This window comes from Rhincodon typus, chromosome 2 (genome assembly GCF_021869965.1).
Source record: "Rhincodon typus isolate 14 chromosome 2, sRhiTyp1.1, whole genome shotgun sequence".
Classification (NCBI taxonomy): domain Eukaryota; kingdom Metazoa; phylum Chordata; class Chondrichthyes; order Orectolobiformes; family Rhincodontidae; genus Rhincodon; species Rhincodon typus.
In genome coordinates, this window is record NC_063333.1 from 44704075 (window position 1) to 44724508 (window position 20434).

Sequence of the window (20434 nt, forward strand, 5' to 3'; positions counted from 1 at the left end):
ATTGGAGAACTGAGCAGCGAAAATCACCAAAGGATCATTACCAGTTCAGAAGTAGAACTGATAATGCAGAATATTACACTGACCACCGCTTACAAAGCCATAACAAAAAACAGCTGAAATAAAAGCAGAAAATGCTAGAGAAACTCAGCAGATCTGGCAGCATCCATGAAGAGAAAAATGTATCAAATCTGATAGGACTTCTTCCACATTTATAAAAAAGGCCAGCGGACTTGTTTACTTCCCCACACATGGTTACCAGATTCTGGTGACATCATGAGCAGCAAATAAATGACAGGAAATTAAAAAAAAAAATCAACCAAACAAACTCATTTTTAAAATGATTGTAATTCTGAATCTATAACTTTGAAAAGTTGCCAGAATGGAAAGCCCCAATGAGTTTCTTGCTAAGTGAAGAAAGGAGGAAGAGTTCAAGGACCAGAGGTCCAAAAATATACTTTGCTTGTTATTTTATTTTAGAAAGGCAAAAAGGGGGCTGCTCCTCTGACCTTACTGTGGATTCTATTAGACCAGAATACCATAAGAAATAGGAACAGGAGTAGGCCATTCAGCCCTTCAAAACAATAGAATCATGGCTGATCCAACATTTCTCATATCCATAAAACTGTTTTCCCCATAATCTGCTATTGCCCGACTGATCAAGAATCTATCTCAGCCTTAAATATACACAAGGACGCTGTATGGCAAGGAGTTCGAAAGACTCTCAAACAGAGAGAAAAAAATCCTCCTCACTGTCTTAAATTGGTGCCCCTTTATTCCGAGACTGTGGTCCCTGGTCCTAGACTCTCTCATGAGGTGGAACATCTTCTCAGCATTGACCCAGTCAAGCCTCTTAAGAATTTGATATGTTTAAACAAGATCACCTCTTATGCTTCTAAACTCCAGTTCCTTAAATAAAGGCAACCAAAACTGCTCAGAGTACCTTCACCTTCTCCCTTCACATCACATGGATTAAAATGAACTGATAACCGCCAATACATGAATAGGAGAAAACTGTCTACTTGCATGATGAGTGAAAATCAATGGCCTCATGCTTATATTTTAAATTTAAATTATGATTGGAAGCACATTAGTCATGGAAATAAAATTCTGTGAATTAGCTATGATTTAATAGATACTATAACTTAACTTAAGTTATAAAATTTGTTAGAAACTACACTATTTATAAAATTTTTATTTTACTGGAAGCTCTATTTCGTTAAATGCAAATACACACCTTCCATCAAGAAGTCTTTTACAGAGAAGTCAGAATTGTTGATCAGCAAATCAGATGTTTAAAGGACGGCGTTGCAATATAGCTTATCCCAAATTTTACGGACTCACTAACTCAGTGGAATAGATGCTGGCCAAAATCCACCCTGCTCTGTTGAAATGGGTTCGTCTTTCCAACAGTTTTATGGATCCTACATTAGAAAAAAGCAGCTTTGGGCAAATTCAATTCAGTTTCACCTAGTCAAGGGTTCAATGTCACTGTAAAATATTACCCCAATTCAACATCATTTGGTAATTACACTGGTCATAGTATCACTGCTGTAAAAATTGAAAAATAAATCACATCGTGCAGCAAAGACGCTTCCTGTGGTTTCAATTAAGGCACATTGCAAGGGCACACCTGTGGCTTTGAATAAACATAAAATATTCATTCTCAGGACATGGATGATGTTTGCAAAACAGTTTGCTGCTTATGCCCGATTACTAGATTTAATACAATATAAATATTGCACAGGAAAGCTTTGCAGATGACTACATTGATTTGGATAAGGCATTTACTTTTACTGGTCAGTGCACTGAGTGTAGGAGTTGGAAGGTCATGTTGCAGCCGTACAGGACATTGGCACGCAGTATTCCGAAAGTGGCCTAACCAATCTGGTCCCCCTGCTATGGGAAGGATGTTGTGAAACTTGAAAAGGTTCAGAAATGATTTACAAGGATGTCGCCAGGGTTGGAAGGTTTGAGATGTGGGGAGAGGCTGAATAGCCTGGGGCTATTTTCACTGGAGCATCAGAGGCCAAGGGGTGACCTTACAGAAGTTTATAAAATCATGAGAGGCATAGATAGGATGAGTAGTCAAGGTCTTTTTTCCCCCCAGAGGAGTCCAAAACTAGAGGGCATGGTTTAAGGTGAGAGGGGAAAGATTTAAAAGGGACCTAAAAGGGGCAACATTTCCATGCCGAGGATGGTGCATGAATGGAACGAGCTGTCAGAGGAAGTGGTGGAGCTGGTACAATTACAACATTTAAAAGGCATCCGGATGGGTATATGAATAGGAAGGGTTTAAGAGGGGCATGAGCCAAAAATCTGACAAATGGGAGTATATTTATCTAGAATATCTGGTCAGCATGGACGAGTTGGACCAAAAGGGTCTGTTTCCATGTTGTACAGCTCTACGACTCTAATTTGCTGGTGAGCAAAGCAAATCCCTCTTGTTGAGAATGCAAAACAAAAAAAGGTGAATTTTTGAATATTTGAATTCGCAAAATCCTTATTTCAATTTAATTTTTAAGAGTCTATATATAGTGTGCTGAGCTAAGTGTTGTCACAGAAGAACAGCTTAGATGGATGTTCAAATCTCACCACCACAGCTGGTAGAATTTAAATTCAATTAAATCAATTTTTAAAAATCTGGAATTGAACAGCCAGACTCAGTAGTGATTACATAGAATACTTATGGTGCGGAAGGCGGCCATTCGGCCCATCGAGTCCACACCGACCCTCCGAAGAGCACCCCACCCAATTACCTGTAACTCTGCATTTCCCACGGCTAACGCACCAAGCCTACACATCCCTAGACCCTATGGATAATTTAGCATGGCCAATCCACCTGACCTGTACCTCTTTCAGCTGTGAAAGGAAACTGGAGCACTTGGAGGAAACCCATACAGACACAGGGAGAATGTGCAAACTCCACAAAGATAGTCACCCAACAGTAGAATCGAACTCGGGACCCTGGTGCTGTGAGGCAGCAATGCCGACCACTGAGCCACCATCCTGCAGGTTACAACGAAACCAGCATCTGTCATGAAAATCCACCTGAATTTCCATCTGGATTTCTTTAAGGGGAGAACATCTTTTGTCCTTTACCTGCTCAGGACTACATGTGACTCCAGTCCCATAGTTGACTCTTAAACTACCTTTACAATGGCCAAACAAGCCACTCAATTGTACCAAACCACTACAGAAATGTCAACAAAGAACAAAGCCAGGCAGACCACTTGGTATTGACTTAAGCACACCAGTCTTATTGGCATGGAAAAGTCTTCCTTAGCAACATTTGGCAGCTTATGCCAACATTGGGAGTGTTGCCCCATAGACAAGCAGCAGGCTAGCACAATCATACTCAAAAATCAAATCTTAATGTTCCAGACACTACAATCATTCCCAAATATGCCCTATCCTATCATCAGAACAGAACCAGCATATACAGGGAAGCACGAGGTATATAGATGGGCAGGAATTGATCTGTCCCTTAGATGGTCTCCAAACCACATGAAGTATAACAGAATCAGGTTAAATATGGGCAAGGAAGCCTCCGAACGAATCAGTACTCCTTCATCTTGAATATCAATTGGAAGTAGTACAGAGGGTGAAAAGGGCACAGAATGTACTCTGCATGGGGCGCTTTTCAATCTCCAAGAGTAGTGGCATATTAGCATCATTATTGAATGAGCCAAAAAGGACATCTATCCACTGAACTGGACCTCCAGCAGGTGATGAAACCCATAAAGGTAAAAAAACTTACTGAATCTGGGCTTCACGAAAAATTGATCACCTTGATCAAAATTGTCCTTTTTGCTGAATTCTAAAATGCTTTCAGTCCTCATGCTTGCCGGGCCTTTAAGAACGGCTATAAAGGAGACGCCTGGAAACTATAGACCTGTGAGCCTGATATCATTAATGGGTAAATTAGGGGATTCTGAAAGACAGGATTTACAGCATTTGGAGAGGCAAGGACTGATTAGGGATTGTCAGCATGGTTTTTGTGCAGAGAAATCTGGTCTCACAAACTTGATTGAGATTTTCATAGAATCCCTACAGTGTGGAAACAGGCCCTTCGGCCCAACAAGTCCACACTGACCCACCGAGCATCCCACCAGACCCATCCCCCTATAATCCACCAAAGCTACACATCTCTGAACACTACGGGGAATTTAGCATGGCCAATCCACATAACCTGCACATCTTTGGACTGTGGGAGGAAACCGGAGTCCCCGGAGGAAACCCATGCAGACACAGGGAGAACGTGCAAATTTTGGAGGAAGTATCCAGAAAGATTGAGAAGGGAAGAGCGGCAGATGTTGTTTATTTGAATTTTTGTAAAGCCTTTGACAAGGTTCTGCATAGTAAACTAATTAGTAAAGTTAGATCACAAGGGATTCAGGGACAGCTTGCCAATTGGATACACAATTGGGTTGATGGTAGGAGACAGAGGGTGGTGGGGGAGGGTTGTTTTTCAGACTGGTGGCTCGTGACCAGCAGTATTCCACAGGGATCAGTGGTTCCACTTTTGTTTATTTATATAAATGATTTGTATGGGAACATGGAGGAAATGATTAGTAAGTTTCTGGATGACACCAAAATTGGTGGTATAGCAGACAGTTAAGGTTATCTAAGATTACAAAAAGAGATCTTCATCTATTGGATCAATAGGTGGAGGAGTGGCAGATGGAGTTTAATTTAAATAACTGAGTTATTGCATTTTGGTAAAACAAATAAGGGTGAGACTTATACAATAGTAGGGCCCTGGATAGTATTATAGAACAAAGACACTTAGGGGTTCAGGTACCGAATTCTATGAAATTTGCACTACAGGTAGACAGGGTGGTTAAGAAGGCATTTAGCACGCTCGCCTTCATTGCTCAGACCATTGAGTATTGAAGTTGGGATGTTATGTTGAGGTTGTACAAGACATTGGTGAGGCCTCTTCTGCAGTACTATGTGCAATTCTGGCCACTCTGCTTTAGGAATGATATTATTAACTTGGAGGGGGTTCAGAAAAGATTTGCCAGGATGAAGAGTTATAGAAGTAGGCTGGGACGTTTTTTTCTATTGGAGCATAGGTGGTTGAGGGGTGACCTCACATTTACAAATTATGAAGGACATAGATAAAGGTGAATAGCAAAGGTATTTTCCCCAAGGTGGGGGTGTTCAAAATTAAGTGGCATATTTTTAAGGTGAGGAGAAAGATTTAAAAAAAAAGGGACATAAGGGGCTTTTTTTTTTTTAAAAAAAAAAAAGAGTGGTTAGTAAGTGGAATGAACTTCCAGAGGAAGTGGTGGATGCAGGTACAATTACAACGTTTAAAACACATTTGGATAAGTACATGAATAGGAAAGGTTTGAAGGGATGTGGACCAAATGCAGGCACGTGGCACTAGTTTAGTTTAGGGACACGGACAATGTGGAATAGTTGGAACGAAGGGTCGGTTTCCATGCTATATGACTGAGTCTCCTGCATTTACTAGCAATTTTATGCATCTAATATATTCCTATTTTATATGCCATGGTTGAGCCACTTTTCCTCTTATTTTTGTGCTAGACAGGAGTGGATATTTGTTGTAACCCATTTAGTAATCCATCCTTGCTAATTTAGGTCGCATACACTCCGTTCCCTTGGTTTAGATTCAGGACAATATTGTTGGATTCAACTCCTTCAGTTTCAATCCTAAATGATAGAATTCTATCATATTATAGTCACGCTTCCCTTTGTAACTTGCGTCTTTTTCAATGTACTGTACCCAGTCCAGAGTAGCCTGTTCTCTGGTTGGTTCTTCAGTACATTGGTCAAAAATAATACATGCTCTGGAAACGCTTTCTCCCAGGGTTTTCTTATTTAGGCAAGATAGAGTAAAAATTTCAAGAATTGGAGTTTGGAAGAATGAGACACAACCTTATTACAACATAATATTCTTAGGTGGCTTGATGTGGAGACAATTTCAGAGCAAGGGGTCACCCCAGTTAGGACAGAAGGGAGGAGGAATTTCTTGTCTCAGTGGGTAGTCAATCTGTGGGAATTTCTTACTGCAGAGGTCTCTACAGCCATGGTCATTATAGTATATTCATGACTGAGTTACAAATTTTAAATCAGTAAAAGGAATCAAGGAGTATGGGGAATAGGCAGGAAAGTGGATTTGAGGATCATGAGATTTGTCATGATCTCATTATATTGGTGAAGCAGTTTTGTTGGGCGAATGGCATATTCCTAATCTTACGTCTTATTGTGAAATGTTTTCATCCTACAGGTGAACTATGCAATTAACCTAGTCTCCCACTACACGGGTTTTGCTCTCCAAAGATAAAGATACTGCACAAACAAGCTTTACTAACAAGGTAACAAACAACGTACTTATTGACACAAAAAAAAACTGCCAGAAATGAAGTCAAATTCAAGTTACTACTGAGATAGCAAGGTGTAGAGCTGGATGAACACAGCAGGCCAAGCAGCATCGGAAGAGCAGGAAAGCTGACATTTCAGGTTTTCTGAAGAAGGGTCTAGGCCTGAAACGTCAGCCTTCCTGCTCCTATGATGCTGCTTGGCCTGCTGTGTTCATCCAGCTCTGCACCTTGTTATCTCAGATTCTCCAGCATCTGCAGTTTCTACTATCTCTTCAAGTTACTACTGTTAGCTTGAGAATATCCAAGTCCAGATTCAGGTAACTGCTTTCATTTTGTTATATTGACCAGAAAAGTACAAACAAGTTATATTTAGTAACTGTTTTGACATTCTTTTCCCCACTTTCAGTGTTTTAATTTCTCCCAGAATTTGGGATTGTGATAGCACAACCATAATTCAGGTCTCCTTATCTATTCAGCTCCTCTCTTCTTCCTGCCAAAATGAGTAACCTCACAGGTATGAGCAGTCACACTCCAGATTTCAGATGAAATATTGAAGTTGGTGGGCAAGGGCACAACATTTAAATCAAAATCACTAAAAAAGTGCCTATTATTTCAACATCCTACACTTTAACATGCAGCTTAACTTCCAAAATACATTGCATAAGCTGAGGATGGTACATGTCATTAGTCAGTGTAAATGTTTGACATGTTATCCCTCCCCCAGAACTTGACTTCTTATATTTCAGCAGTGAAATTTATAAAAGTAATGGATTTTATTCAAGTTCAAAATCACTCAAATCTACAAACATTATGAAATGTCAACAAGGTTGCCAGTTAATGTTTTTCATACTCAATTTCTATTCAGCATGAACTTTCACCCATTGCAACAGCTTGAAGATTTTATTGATGTATTAATGTCTACACTAAAAGCCCTGATCCCACTACACAATAAACCAGTGCAACCCAAGTGGGCAATTCATACTTTTTCCCCCACATCGATGCATGAAGCAGACAAGGTTACCTTTGAGACGGTGACTCAGGACTTGCTCCAGAATAGCTGCGAAGTTTGTAAATTCTGAACATGAGTCATCAATGGTCTCAAAACAGGAGCGATCGATTAGAGTCTTGACAGAAAACCTGCAAATCAAAACAAATCTAGGTAAAGCATATATCAGGTCAAAGTTTCAAATACTCCAAAAGCAGCAGAGTTACACTGATACTTAACGGATTGAAATTGTTATTCCTAATAAAAATTTTGAGTAGAATTGGAAGTAAAAACTATCAGACATGCAGATCAATTCAAATGCAGGACTGGAGTTTGAGATTAATATCACCTCCTCTTACCTTGGTTCTAGATGGAGGTACAGGAATTTAAATTTAAAGGTAAATTAATGTTTAGAGTCACAATTTCTGTCATCAAGTCAGGCAGGAAAGAAGAAAATTGGAAAATGAGAACAAGGAAAACAAAAAAGTTCAGATTTTCTTTTCCTTTAGGAAAGATTATGCCTAATCACAACAAATAGGAGATAATCAAGCTTATGGCCAAATAAATCTTTCCCATTATTTGAGTTGCTGGGTCTGAGTTTTGATCCCAGGATTCCATCAATGGCAGTCAGTTACAAGATTTTGGATCAAGAAGAAAAATATCTAGGGGAGTTTGAATCATTTCTGTGAGAGGTTAATAAGATACAACAAGCACTAAAAACGAGGATCTCCCACAACCTGCACATGACACAAATCTGATCTTATGGGGCAAAAGTGTTTCCTTTGAAAGGGTCATTATCATGGCTATTGCTTTAGAGACTGAATGTCCTATTCCATGGATTTTTTTTTCCCCCAACTTGTATACTGGGGACCACATTCTATAATTCTAGTTGCACTAAAACCACAAGACTGCCCAATGCTAAATAATTTATCATGTCAATATTTATGAAATTTTAGGCAAACACATCCAGCTCAAGAATCAAAACAAAGTCAAAAAAAAGGTACTGGCAAATTCCAAAATTGCTCTAGGATTTACAGCAATACCTTGCAGTACCCAATAAGGTGGAAAGAAAATTAGAGGTACAGGTGGTTATCAAGATAGGAGGAGTGGATGATGAAACAAAAATTAGACAGTTTGTGAATAATGTAACTGCTGCATTGGCAGAAACAGACAATACAAAATGTGACGAGTTGAAGACACAACTAAAAGTAAGGTACAAAACACTGCAGGTGCATAAGAACAATTAAAACTAATCAATATGCAAAAGAGTCAGGTCAGGGTACATCTGTGGAGGTGGAAACTGTTAACATTTAACCTTTTGTCAGAAATGGAAAACGTTTGGAGATGTAATAGAACTTAAGCAATTCCGGAGGCATTTCTTAATGGAATGCCATTTAGAGTTCTCATCGAGGTTCAGCGAAGCACTGTAGGACCCGGAAGTCAGACAGATCAGCACTGGAGCAGGGCAGAGGATCAAAATAATACATGACCCCCAATTTGGGGCGCACTTGCAAAATGATTGGAGCAAAGTCTCCATTAAGTCTCCTCTAAAAGTAGCTGTCTTTGTACTAAAATAATGCCTCATTCACAAGTTAAAATTTAGCTTTCAAAGACAATTAGAAGTAATTACTGGTAAGACAATGGAAAAATCAAACATTAATTTCAAACTGCCATGCTGTCAAGTGACCTTGCTCTCCTCTTAAATCACAAAAAGATTGTCTGTTTCATATTGGGGAAATGAGGAAAATTTCATAAGACAATAAGAACAGAAGTAGACTGTTGGGCCTCTCAAACCTGCTGCACTATTCAATAGGATAATGATTGATCTGAGGTTCCTCATGTCCACTGCCCTGCCCTTTCTCCATCATCCTCTATCTCCTACTGATCAAAAACCTATCTATCTCAGCCTTAAATATACACAAGGAGTCTGCTCCTCCACCTCTGTGGCAAGGAGTTCCAAAGACTCAACCCTCAATCTCCTGCTGATCTCTTGGAATCCCTTTCACAGGATGTCACCATTGCTGGCTAAATCAGAATTTGTTTCCCATCCCCAGGTGCCCTTGAATTTGATGGTTTGCCAGGCCATTTCAGGGGACAGTTAAGAGAGTCAACCATACTGCCAGCCGAAGGCCAAGCCAGCTGAGGACAACAGGTTTCTTTCCCTAAAAATTACTTTAGGACCATAAGATAAGGAGCAGAATTAGGCCACTCAGCCCATTGAGTCTGCTCAACCATTCAATCGTGGCTGAAATGTTTCTCAACCCCATTCCCCCCATAACCAATGATCTCCTTACTAAACCAAGAACTTGTCTGTCTCTGTCTTAAATACACTCAATGGCTTGTCTCCACAGCCTTCTGTGGCAGTGAGTTCTACAGATTCACCATCCTCTGGCTGAAGAAATTCCTCCTCATTTCAGTTCTAAAGGGCCATCGCTTCAATCTGAGTCTAGGACCCAAGGTCAGTGTTTCTCCTTCTAGGAGAAGGATCTTCTCCACATCCACTTTATCCAGGGTTCTCACTATTCTAAGTTTCAGTGAGATCCCCTCTCATCTTTATAAACACCACTGAGTACAGACCCAGAGTTCTCCACTGCTCCTTATTTGACAAGCCCTTCATTCCCAGGATCATTCCTGTGAACCTCTTCTGGGCCTCTTCCAATGCTAGCACATCCTTCCTTAGATATGGGGCACAAAACTACTCAATATTCCAAATGTGGTCTGACCAGAGCCTTATACAGCCTCAGAAATACATCCCTGAATTTAGCACTCTTGAAATGAATGCTAACAATGCAGTTGCAGTTGCCAGCTGAGCCAACACGTTCACATTCAGAGAATTTTGAACCAGGATTCTCAAAGTCTCTTTGTGCTGCAGATTTCTGTAGCCATACCCCATTTAGAAACTAGTCTATGCCTCTATTCTTCATACCAATGTGCATGACCTTGCAATTTCCCACATTGTATTCCATCTGCCATTTCATTGCCCATCTCACTTTAGTGAACCAGGTTTTTATTTTTAAAAAATAATCAACAATTGCTACCTTTGTGGTCACCACTTCTGGAACTGGACTTAATGAGTAAAACAAAGATGCCCGAAATAAGAAATGCTCAGAGTATGGTTACAAAATACAACAAAAGATTTGTCATTAACATTTAGGACTTCCATGGGCACAAACTGATTTAGCACTTTGCACTCTATGCTGACCCAGTCACGCTCTACAGGCACCACATCAAGTCATTGATTCCTCACTTGGCACGCACATTTAACTAATGCAACAGCACACTAGTCCAACCCAACTGAATTCGGCACATCATTTAAACTAATTGGATAAACACTGCGAGCTAGCTACCATAGGGACCTGAACAATATGGTCTGCAGCAAGAAATTGTGTAGAATTGTACAAGAGGTCCTGCAAAGCCTTTCTCAAAGTTAAAAATGCAACAAGATACTCCCAACTAAGTTCCAAATGTCCAGGCGATTTTTGCTAGGTAGTGAGGAGTTGAATTTTAAGGGAGTTTTATGATCCCAGCTGATATTATCAGGTAAAACAGATCCCAGACAGGATCCTGCCTTGATAGATCACAAAATTAGTTGCTTTGGTTGAACCAAAATGGTCTATTCCTGAAACAGAAGCATGAAATGCTTCAGATTTTCCTTTAACAATAAAATGGAAGTTTACTACAAAAGAAATGACAAATAGGAAAATCCAAACAAACAATCTATTCACAAGAAATGGGGGTTGATTTTGCTCAGTGGTTTGGACAGCTGGTTTGTGATGAGAGTTCCATTCCCACACCAGCTGAGTTTACCATGGAGGAACTCTCCATTTCAACCTCTCCCCTCACCACCAGTTGTCACTCCCGAACGGGAGAGCAGCCCAACTGTATGATAAGACTATGGCAACTTTATCTTTTACACAGCATAAATTTAAAAGATTTAAACACAATATAAAGTATAATCCCATTAATCCCACAACTCTCTTGTTTTACACACTGAAAAAGGAAATAAAGTAGATTTTATATTACATCCAAAACATTTGTGGTGCAGTACCCAAAGCACAATTCATATAATAGTCACCAGTATTGCTATCTAATACCTCTGTAGGGTTAAGTCAATTGAATTCAACTTCTAGACCAGAACTGTGATAGCTTCTTCTTGGAGCCAGCACACTCAGTTTAACAAAGATGAATTTTTTCAGCTAAATAACCATTTCCAGGTTTTTAAACCTAACACTTCTGATCTGGGACTAACACTAACTTTTTCATTCCAAGGTAATCTAATTCACTAAATCTGTATCTCCCTTCTCCAAATCACTGTTTGAAACAACCATCCTGTTCTAAGATCTTCTCCAAATTAAAACGTTACTCAACGTTAAAATTGAAAGTCCCTCAGTTAAGAGGGTTTCCTTTAGGATTTAATAAATCAGATTCCAAAACTAACAAACCTTTGAGGCCCAATATTCACCAAACTGAGTCACAAACAATCTGAAAGAAGTGAAAGCCCAAAAACACCACTCTACAGCCAGGCATCAAAAACTGTTTTCAAAAAAGAAAACCACCATGGTTACAGACGTACTCAAGTCACACAGAAGAATTCACCAGTTACTAACTCAAAAACCAGACCCAAATCATCAAGAATCATTAAACATCATATATTGAATATTATATTGGGGAGGCAATGGCCTAGTGGTATTATTGCTGGACTGTTAATCCAGAGACCCAGGTAATGTTCCGAGGTTCGAATCCCACCATGGGAGATGATGGAATTTGAATTCAAAACATATCTGGAATGAAGAATCTAATGCTGACCGTGAATCCATTGTTGATTGTCAGGAAAAAAACCCATCTGGTTCACTAATGTCATTTAGGGAAGGAAACTGCCATCCTTACCTGGTCTGGTCTACATGTGACTCCAGACCCATAGTAATATGTGGTTGACTTTGAAGTGCCCTCTGAGCAATTAGGGATGGACAATAAATGCTGCCTGGCCAGCAATGCCCTCATCGTGTGAATGAGTAAAGAAAAAAAGCAAATAAATCCCATGGTTTCTATCACAGGGGATTATTTTTTATTAATGACCCTATTAACTGCAAAGCCCACCATTAATATTCAGCTTTTTATCCCACCATTTACCTCTGGCATACTGGACATTGACAATTCTCGACAAGGAAGGCACCTGGTGACTCCAGCTCATCGCTTACTGGAAAAGACAATGTTAGATGCCAGGCACCAACATCTCAGAGCATGCTCACTAGCACTGACCACATGCATCAGAAGTCTACAGTCATTGGCATGTCAGATGCCAGTTACTAAGAACCTTCATACCGTGTCTCCAATCATTATATATTATATTTCTACACTTCAATGCTGCACCTTGGGGTGCACCAGCAACCATCATTGTAATGCTGCAGCAAGGACACTGTGTGGTCAGGGACATACACCCAGCTCATGGACTAGATCAGGCTGCATCTTCAAGCTTTTCACTTGCTGTCTTGGCACTCACTCATTTGAACCTGCTTGGATGCACACAGCACCCCTGCCTTATCTTACTCCTCAACCAGAGATGCCAGGCTCAAAATACTGCCACAATGCCATGCTGTTTAGTGCAGACAGACAATGCCAGGAAGACGGTCAACAGTCGGACAAGTGCGACAGTTAGGAGTCCCAGCACAGTAAGTCAAGAGCGGCCTCCTATAGCTGTCCAGGAGCTGGGACAGAGTCAGTCAGCTGCTTGGAGTGGTCAAAGTTAGGAGCCCCTCGCCATAAGGGACAAGGTGCTGAATATCTGGCAGCCTACCATCCATCTTCACTCTTTCTCCCACAGTTCTTAAAAAGACAACATCGGTAAAGACTGATTAAGGCTCCAGGAACTGTAAGAATTTCACTTTCAATGGACAGCCTAGAGTTAGTTAACAGATTTGTTTGATCAGAAGGAAGGTCTCCTAAGAAAGCTGCAAAACAGGCATGGCAGGAGGTGGCAAAATGAGTGACTAGCCCATAACCGTAAATACACAATGTCACAGACAAAGTGTACTTATGCTGTTATTGCCCACGATCAGTATGGTTTGACCAAAGGAGGCACATCATTCCTTACTCTTTTTCCAAAACAGTTTCTAGCTGTTCCATTAAGCAGACTAAGACAGTATATGGCTGTCTCATTGTGTGATACTATATTGGGCATCACAAAGGACTCAGGACTGTTTTCAGGTCTGAGGAACAGTATCACTGAGAAACAAATAAGTCCGTCCCATTGAAAAGACATTCTACATTTTTAATCAAAGCATTCAACTTATGGCATTTTCCCCAATGGGTAATAAAGCCCAGTACTATATTTTCACATCAGCCAACAAAGAGCAAAGCCTCTTTCACTCACTCAGTCAATGATTCAGAGAGTTAAGCAGTTGGCAATTAAAATGGGAAAAAGCAAATTTCAATACAAACAGCAAATTAAATAATTTTACATAAGATAGACAGGATCGTAGCCAGAGAAAAATGTCAACTGTTTACCTTATAAAATAACAGGGATTTAGTACTGATTCCCACGAGCCCTTTTATCATTCCAACATCTTAAATCTGCCAAATGAACAGGAAGTGGGCTAGAAATTCACCCCAAAAGTCAATACTTAAGTCCCAGATGGGAAAGTTAATCTACTCAAAAGGCAAGAAATAACCTCCTTTCAGCTGCATTTTGAGCCATTGGCACCAACCAAAAAAAAAGGGGGAAAAGTGGTTTATATACAGGGATTGGAGAAGTAATTGCACATTGCCAAAAAATTGTGGCTTGACCAGATAAGGTTTAAGATTTTAAAATATCAGTTTTCAAAACTTGGTTTTCAGTATTTAATAATGGGCATGCACCGCAAAAATAGAAAAAAAAACTATACACAGCATTCATTGTTGTACTGAGGCTGCACTGATGAGGTGGGTGTGAAAAATAGCTGGCTGGTATTTTTACTCATTTGTTACAAAGACATGCCCAGAACCCAAAACAATTTCAACCGCTAACCCAAACAAAGATTGTTCAGTAAAGCTCGTTTGTGCTCTCAACTGAACACTTCTACGGCCATACTGCATGCAACCGATTCATTCAAATCAATTTGCCACCTGTAGGTAGAAGCATATATCAACCACTCAGGATTGTCACCCTTCTAGGATTGCCCCATCATCTGCAGAAATTAAAGACTGATCCCCTAGAAACCCAGGAGGAACACCATGGTTATAACTTCAGATGTGTTTATAAAAGGCTTTTTTGATTGGGTAAGGCTGTGAAGACAAGTCATCCCACATTGAATTCTTCAGAAATATCTGCAAGCAAAATTAGCAATCCTACAAGCAATTCCTTGTTGGTCTGGTCTCTAGCACCTACTGATTACCTTTCTAGATAAAAGCAAATGCTGACCATATTTTATTGGACTTTAAGCTTTTAACCTGTATTCAGACATTCTGACACTATCAGCTTTCTATCCACCAGAGATAGACACTGTTAGAATGTTTGTTGAGTTGCTAGTGTGTCATTTCTGTCATATATTTGTCAACATATTTTTCTAATGACACTGTCTTGTTGAGCTAGTAGACATTGCCTTTTAGAACTAGGTCAATACTGAGGGACGTTTGCTACATAACATGCATTCAACTTCCATACCCCCTCAATAACAAAGACATGAAGAATTCAGTTTGCAGCGCTTGGGTTTTGATAAAGAGCTATCCTAGGGTTTTGATAAAGAGCTATGCAAGAGGTTCTGTTTATGGCAGGGACTTGGGACACATTCAACCCTTTCAAAAGTGTTGTCCTTGTTTCTTCTATTTTTATTTACAGTATTAAACATGGAACATTTGTGACCCCTCAAATTTATGATACAGTCCATTTCTTTTTAGGTGACCTTAAACTGCTGGTCAAATGCTATCAAACCCTCCAACAGGAGACAGAGACCCAAGAAACGCTGCATGCTCAAATAGAGTTCTGACAGCACTAATGATAGAATCCATACGACATGGAAGCAGCCCATTTGGCCCATCGAGTCCACGCTGACCCTCCGAACAGCATTCCACCCAATCCCAATCCCAATCCCTCACCCTATCTCTGTAACCCTGCATTTCCCATGACTAATCCATCTAGCTTACATATACCTGGACACTATTTACAATTTATCATGGCCAATCCACCTAGCCTGCTTATCTCTAGACGGCAGGAGAAAACCTGAGGACCCAGAGGAAATCCACGCAAACACTGGGAGAATGTGTCAGTATGTAGTTTGCACAGTCACCAGAGGCTGGAATCAAACCCGTGTCCCTGGCACTGTGAGGCAGCAGTGCCAGCCACTGAGTCACGATGCCACCTTAGAGTCATGGCCAGCTCTGGTTTCAACAGTAATACAAGCTAAACAGGGCAGGAAACGGCAGAAAGGGGCAGTAAAACAGCCAGAGATAACAAGGTGTAGAGCTGGATGAACACAGCAGGCCAAGCAGCATCAGGGGAGCAGGAAAGCTGACGTTTCCGGTCTGGACCCTTCTTCAGAAATGGGGGAGGGGAAGGGGATTCTGAAATAAATAGGGAGAGAGGGGAAGGCAGATAGAAGATGGATAAAAGGAGAAGATAGGTGGAGAGGAGACAGACAGGTCAAGGAGGCGGGGTTGGAGACAGTAAAAGGTGAGTGTAGGTGGGGAGTTAGGGAGGTGATAGGTCAGTCCAGGGAGGACGGACAGGTCAAGGGGCGGGATGAGGTTAGTAGGTAGGAGATGGGGGTGGGGCTTCAGGTGGGAGGGGATAGCTGGGAGGAAAAACAGGTTAGGGAGGCAGGGACAAGCTGGGCTGGTTTTGGGATGCAGTGGGGGAGGGGAGATTTTTGAAGCTTGTGAAGTCAACATTGATACCATTGGTACAACAGCCAGTTGAGTAACCGGTTTAGCATGATTATAGATTCTAATAAATTACCCCTTGTAGTGAATGTGTCCAGTTTCCAGTGTAGTTTTAAAAAACTATTCATGCAGACACAGAATGGCTTCAAATTAGTGGGCTAAGTAAGCAATATGCAAAAGCACCAGAGAGAAAATCACTCAAGTTTGGAATTAATTTAATTTGTCTGAAGGTAAGTGCATATCTGGACATATCTCAGGATGTTTTGCTCTCGGCAACTCAAATCATGATTACACTTGCCTCATGTTCCTTTGAATTGAACTAAATTAGTTCAAGTTCAAACACCATTTTCAGAGTTTTCAATCAGGGAATACAGTAAGTCTACCTTTACTAAATATCCAACAATCCTGTACTGCATGTGCATTATCTCCACAACCGACTCTTCTTTGTGGGAGAAGCTCAAGAAACAGATGTGAATCAGAATTCTTTTTTTAAATTCATTCACAGGATGAGGGTGTCATTTATCGTCTATCCCCGATTAGCCAGGGGGCAGTTCAAAGTCACATGCTATCAAACCCAGACCAGGTAAGGGTGGCAGTTTCCTACCATTAACCAGATGGGTTTTTCCAACAATCAGCAATGGATTCACGGCCATCAGCAGACTCTTAATTCCAGATATTTTATTGAATTCAAATTCCACCATCTGCCATGGTGGGATTCGAACCTGGGTCCCCAGGAGGTTATCTGGGTCACTGGATTAACAGTCCAGCAATAATAACACTAGGCCATTGCCTCTCCTTATTATACGTTCTGAAAGAAAGCTAATACATGCCAGCAAATTATCTGACCATAGTAAATACTAATGCTACTGAAAACATGTTACATTTGTGAATAGTAACAGCCATTTTTACACAAAAAACTCGCTCCACATGCTTCTGGCCTTAAAGTGGACAATTAGTAAAAAATGCCTTTGTTTGCAAGCCTGACTGGAGTCAGGAACTTGCACTGTTTTCATCAATAATGGATCCAATTAACAAGTCGCAGTTCTCAAAATAAAGTTTCCACTTTTTTTGTTAAAGAAAGCAGTTGTCGCCAAAAGGTCAGCCCAACAAGCCAAATTTAAACCCAGCTCAAATCATAACAAGGAAATCTTAAAACCTCAATTCCCTGCATCTTCCATATCCAGCAGGAAGCCAAGTCTGAAAATTAAATGTATTTGTTTTCTAAAAAAAAATGCAATATTTTTCAATTTGCACTCCTTGGCAAATTGGAAATCCATAATTACTGAAACATCCAGCACATTCTCAAATGACTCCAAACCACATATCTGGTATCATAGGTGGAATGTTCTTCTGAACTAAGGGAGAAAGACAACAAAGTAGTAAACTTAGACACACGCAACTGTGCATCTTGACATCCAACCTTGAGCAAGGCAATTTTAATTCTTCCTTCATATGGCTGATATACATGTAGGAACATTATAATTTTAAATTCAGATAAGTAAGCCAGATAATTAGACCATAAGATATAGGAGCAGAATTAGGCCATTTGTCATATCATCTCTGCTCCGCCATTCAATCATGGCTGATGTGTTTCTCAACCCCATTCTCCTGTCTTCTTCCTGCAACCCTTTATCCCTTACTAATCAGGAACACGTGTTTTAAATGCACTCAATGACTCAGCTTCACAGCCTTCTGCAGCAGTGAGTTCCATAGATTCACCATCTTCTGGCTGAAGAAATTCCTCCTCATCTCTGTTCTCACGGGTTGCCACTTCACTGAGGCTCTACCCTCAGGTCCTAGTCTCTCCTACTAGTGGGAACATCTTCTCCAATCCATTCTACCCAGTCGTCACAGTATTCTCTAAGTTTCATCACATTCCCCCCTCCTCATCCTTCTAAAACCCCACTGAATACAGAGCCAGAGTCCTCAAAAACACCTCATGACGACAAGTCCTTCATCCCCAGGATAATTCGTGTAAACCTCCTCTGGATCACTTTCAATGCCAGCACATCATTCCTTAGATACAGGCCCAAAACTGCTCATGATATTCCAGATGCAGTCGGACCAGAGCCTTTTACTGCTCTTGTATTCTAGCCCACTTGAAATGAATGCTAACGTTGTATTTTCATTCTCAACCTCCAACTGAACCTGTGTGGTGAACCTTAACAGAATTCTGAACTAGGACTTTGAAGTCCTTGGATTCTAATCCCAGCAAGGTTCAGGTGGAGCCTGTCCCATCAGAACAGCTCCCTGTTCCTCAGTACTGACACCAATGACAAATGTATTCAAATCTATTTCTCCCACATCAATCTTTGAGCCATGCATTTGCTTATTTAATCTGGTCGACCCTGTGTCAATTTGCTCAGTCTCTGGATTACTACCTGAGCCAGAATCACATTTTTGATTCTGCTTTGTAATTTAGCCCCTAGTTGCTCATATTCCCTTAGCAGAACCTCTTTCCTGTTTCTACCTATGTTGTTGGTATCTACACGGGCTGATATCCTGAAGCCAGGCACCAGGCAAGCAATATAGCCTTCAGAACTCTCAATCCTGGCCAGAGAATAGTGTCTGCTCCCTGACTATACAATCCCTGGTTACAACTGCATTTCTTTTCTACCACCCTCTTAAATGGCTCCCTGTACCACTGTGCTATGGTCAGTTTGCTGATGCTCCCTATTGTCACCCTCATCAACACGGGAGCAAGAACCTCAAACCTGTTAGGGACAAGCTCAAGGGCCGAGGATCCTTCAGCACTACCACCTAGATCCCACTACCTGCCTCACTCATTGTCACACCCTCCTGTCCCAGCTAACTGTCCCATATTATCTGGCCCTGCATCTCTATTTTCCTTACTTGGTTCTTAACTTTATTTTTTAAAATTTCCTCCTGACCTTTTATAGTTTCTGATCTGTAAATATTTCCCTTATTATAGGTTATTTTCAGATTGAAGGTAACTAATTAGTCAAATTAGTAGTTGATTAAATTTGCACATGAACTTGGTGGAAGACTCTCCTGTGTTGGATTTTTCACAAGATGTTTACTCATGATATCTTATGAAATCCATTTGGCTTGCCAAGCTTCACAAGCCACATGGCTTTGATCACTTTTTAAATTGTGGGCTTTGCTGCTGTTCCCTTATCTTGATGGCAATGGAAGTGGTGCAGCTGGTCCTTCAGTTTGAATATGATGTTAAAATCTGTCACGTACCCAGTCAGACTATTCTTTGAGTGTCGTGGCTACTTATGAACTTGTATCAATGAATGTGGTCACAGTTGGCCATTCGACATTGGAAATATGGGTTTCTTGGATTCTGCAGATTTTATGCATTTTCACAACTTTTGCAAAAGACTACTTCACCCAAGGAACGGTCCCTCAATAGTGAGGTGGAAGGTCCTTGTTTCAGAACCTGGCAGGTGAGTTGTTTGGCTCAGAAGACAACCTTTACTGTGGCTCAAATTATTATTCTAATGCCTGGGAGATCAGTACTAAAAGGTGAATCAGAGTGGAAGCTAGCAGCCTTCACAAAGCCCATTCTGCTAAGTGGGGGGGACCACAATTTAAAATGCCATAAACTAAGCATTGATCATCAAGATCTCTTGGTCTTCAGATCAACTGCTCCAGTCACTGTCAGTGGCCATCGTTTAGATGACAAAGGAACACTGATACAGTTATGCTCGCTCACATTCGTCAAATAGATTTTAGTGACTAATTTAGTGACTAATCTATGCCGATACATCCTTGAAAAGACAAAGTCAATTCTTGTATTATTCTGTTGTCCACGTACAAGCCTTACACTTGATTCAAGCCTAAAAAGAAAGTTTCTCTTCTGTTGTGGTTTTTTTGCAAGTATATGTTCCACGTAGGTCATAATAAACAGCCTGATGGTTCCTTTCGAAGGCCAGAAAGTCCTACATACTTAAAATTAACACTTACATAATCAATTTTTACAAATTAAAGGGTAACACAACCATACCATCTAGCAGAATTTTATAGACTGCCTCCATTCAGAACATCATAATTATGCACTGATCATATCATCTCCCAAAACGTAATCACAAATTCTCAAATATAATAATTAAAAGTTTATCATAGTCATTAAACCTTTTTTGTGGGAATTATACATATCAATATGCATCATCCAGACATCTATGCAAACAGCCAGTTTCAAAAAAATCCCAAATTACTTAAAAATTATCCCTGAGAATGATATCAATGTGTTCAGGTCATATTGTTAGTTATAATTTAT

General features: G+C 40.4%; 1 protein-coding gene across 1 annotated transcript in view; it reads right to left on the reverse strand.

The window, feature by feature from the left end:
• rundc3b (RUN domain containing 3b) overlaps nt 1–20434 on the reverse strand; it is an 84789-nt gene that overhangs the window by 50002 nt on the left and 14353 nt on the right. The window contains exon 2 of the mRNA XM_048607206.1: nt 7372–7487. Within this exon, the coding sequence (XP_048463163.1) occupies nt 7372–7487 (116 nt within the window). The remainder of the gene's footprint in view (nt 1–7371; nt 7488–20434) is intronic.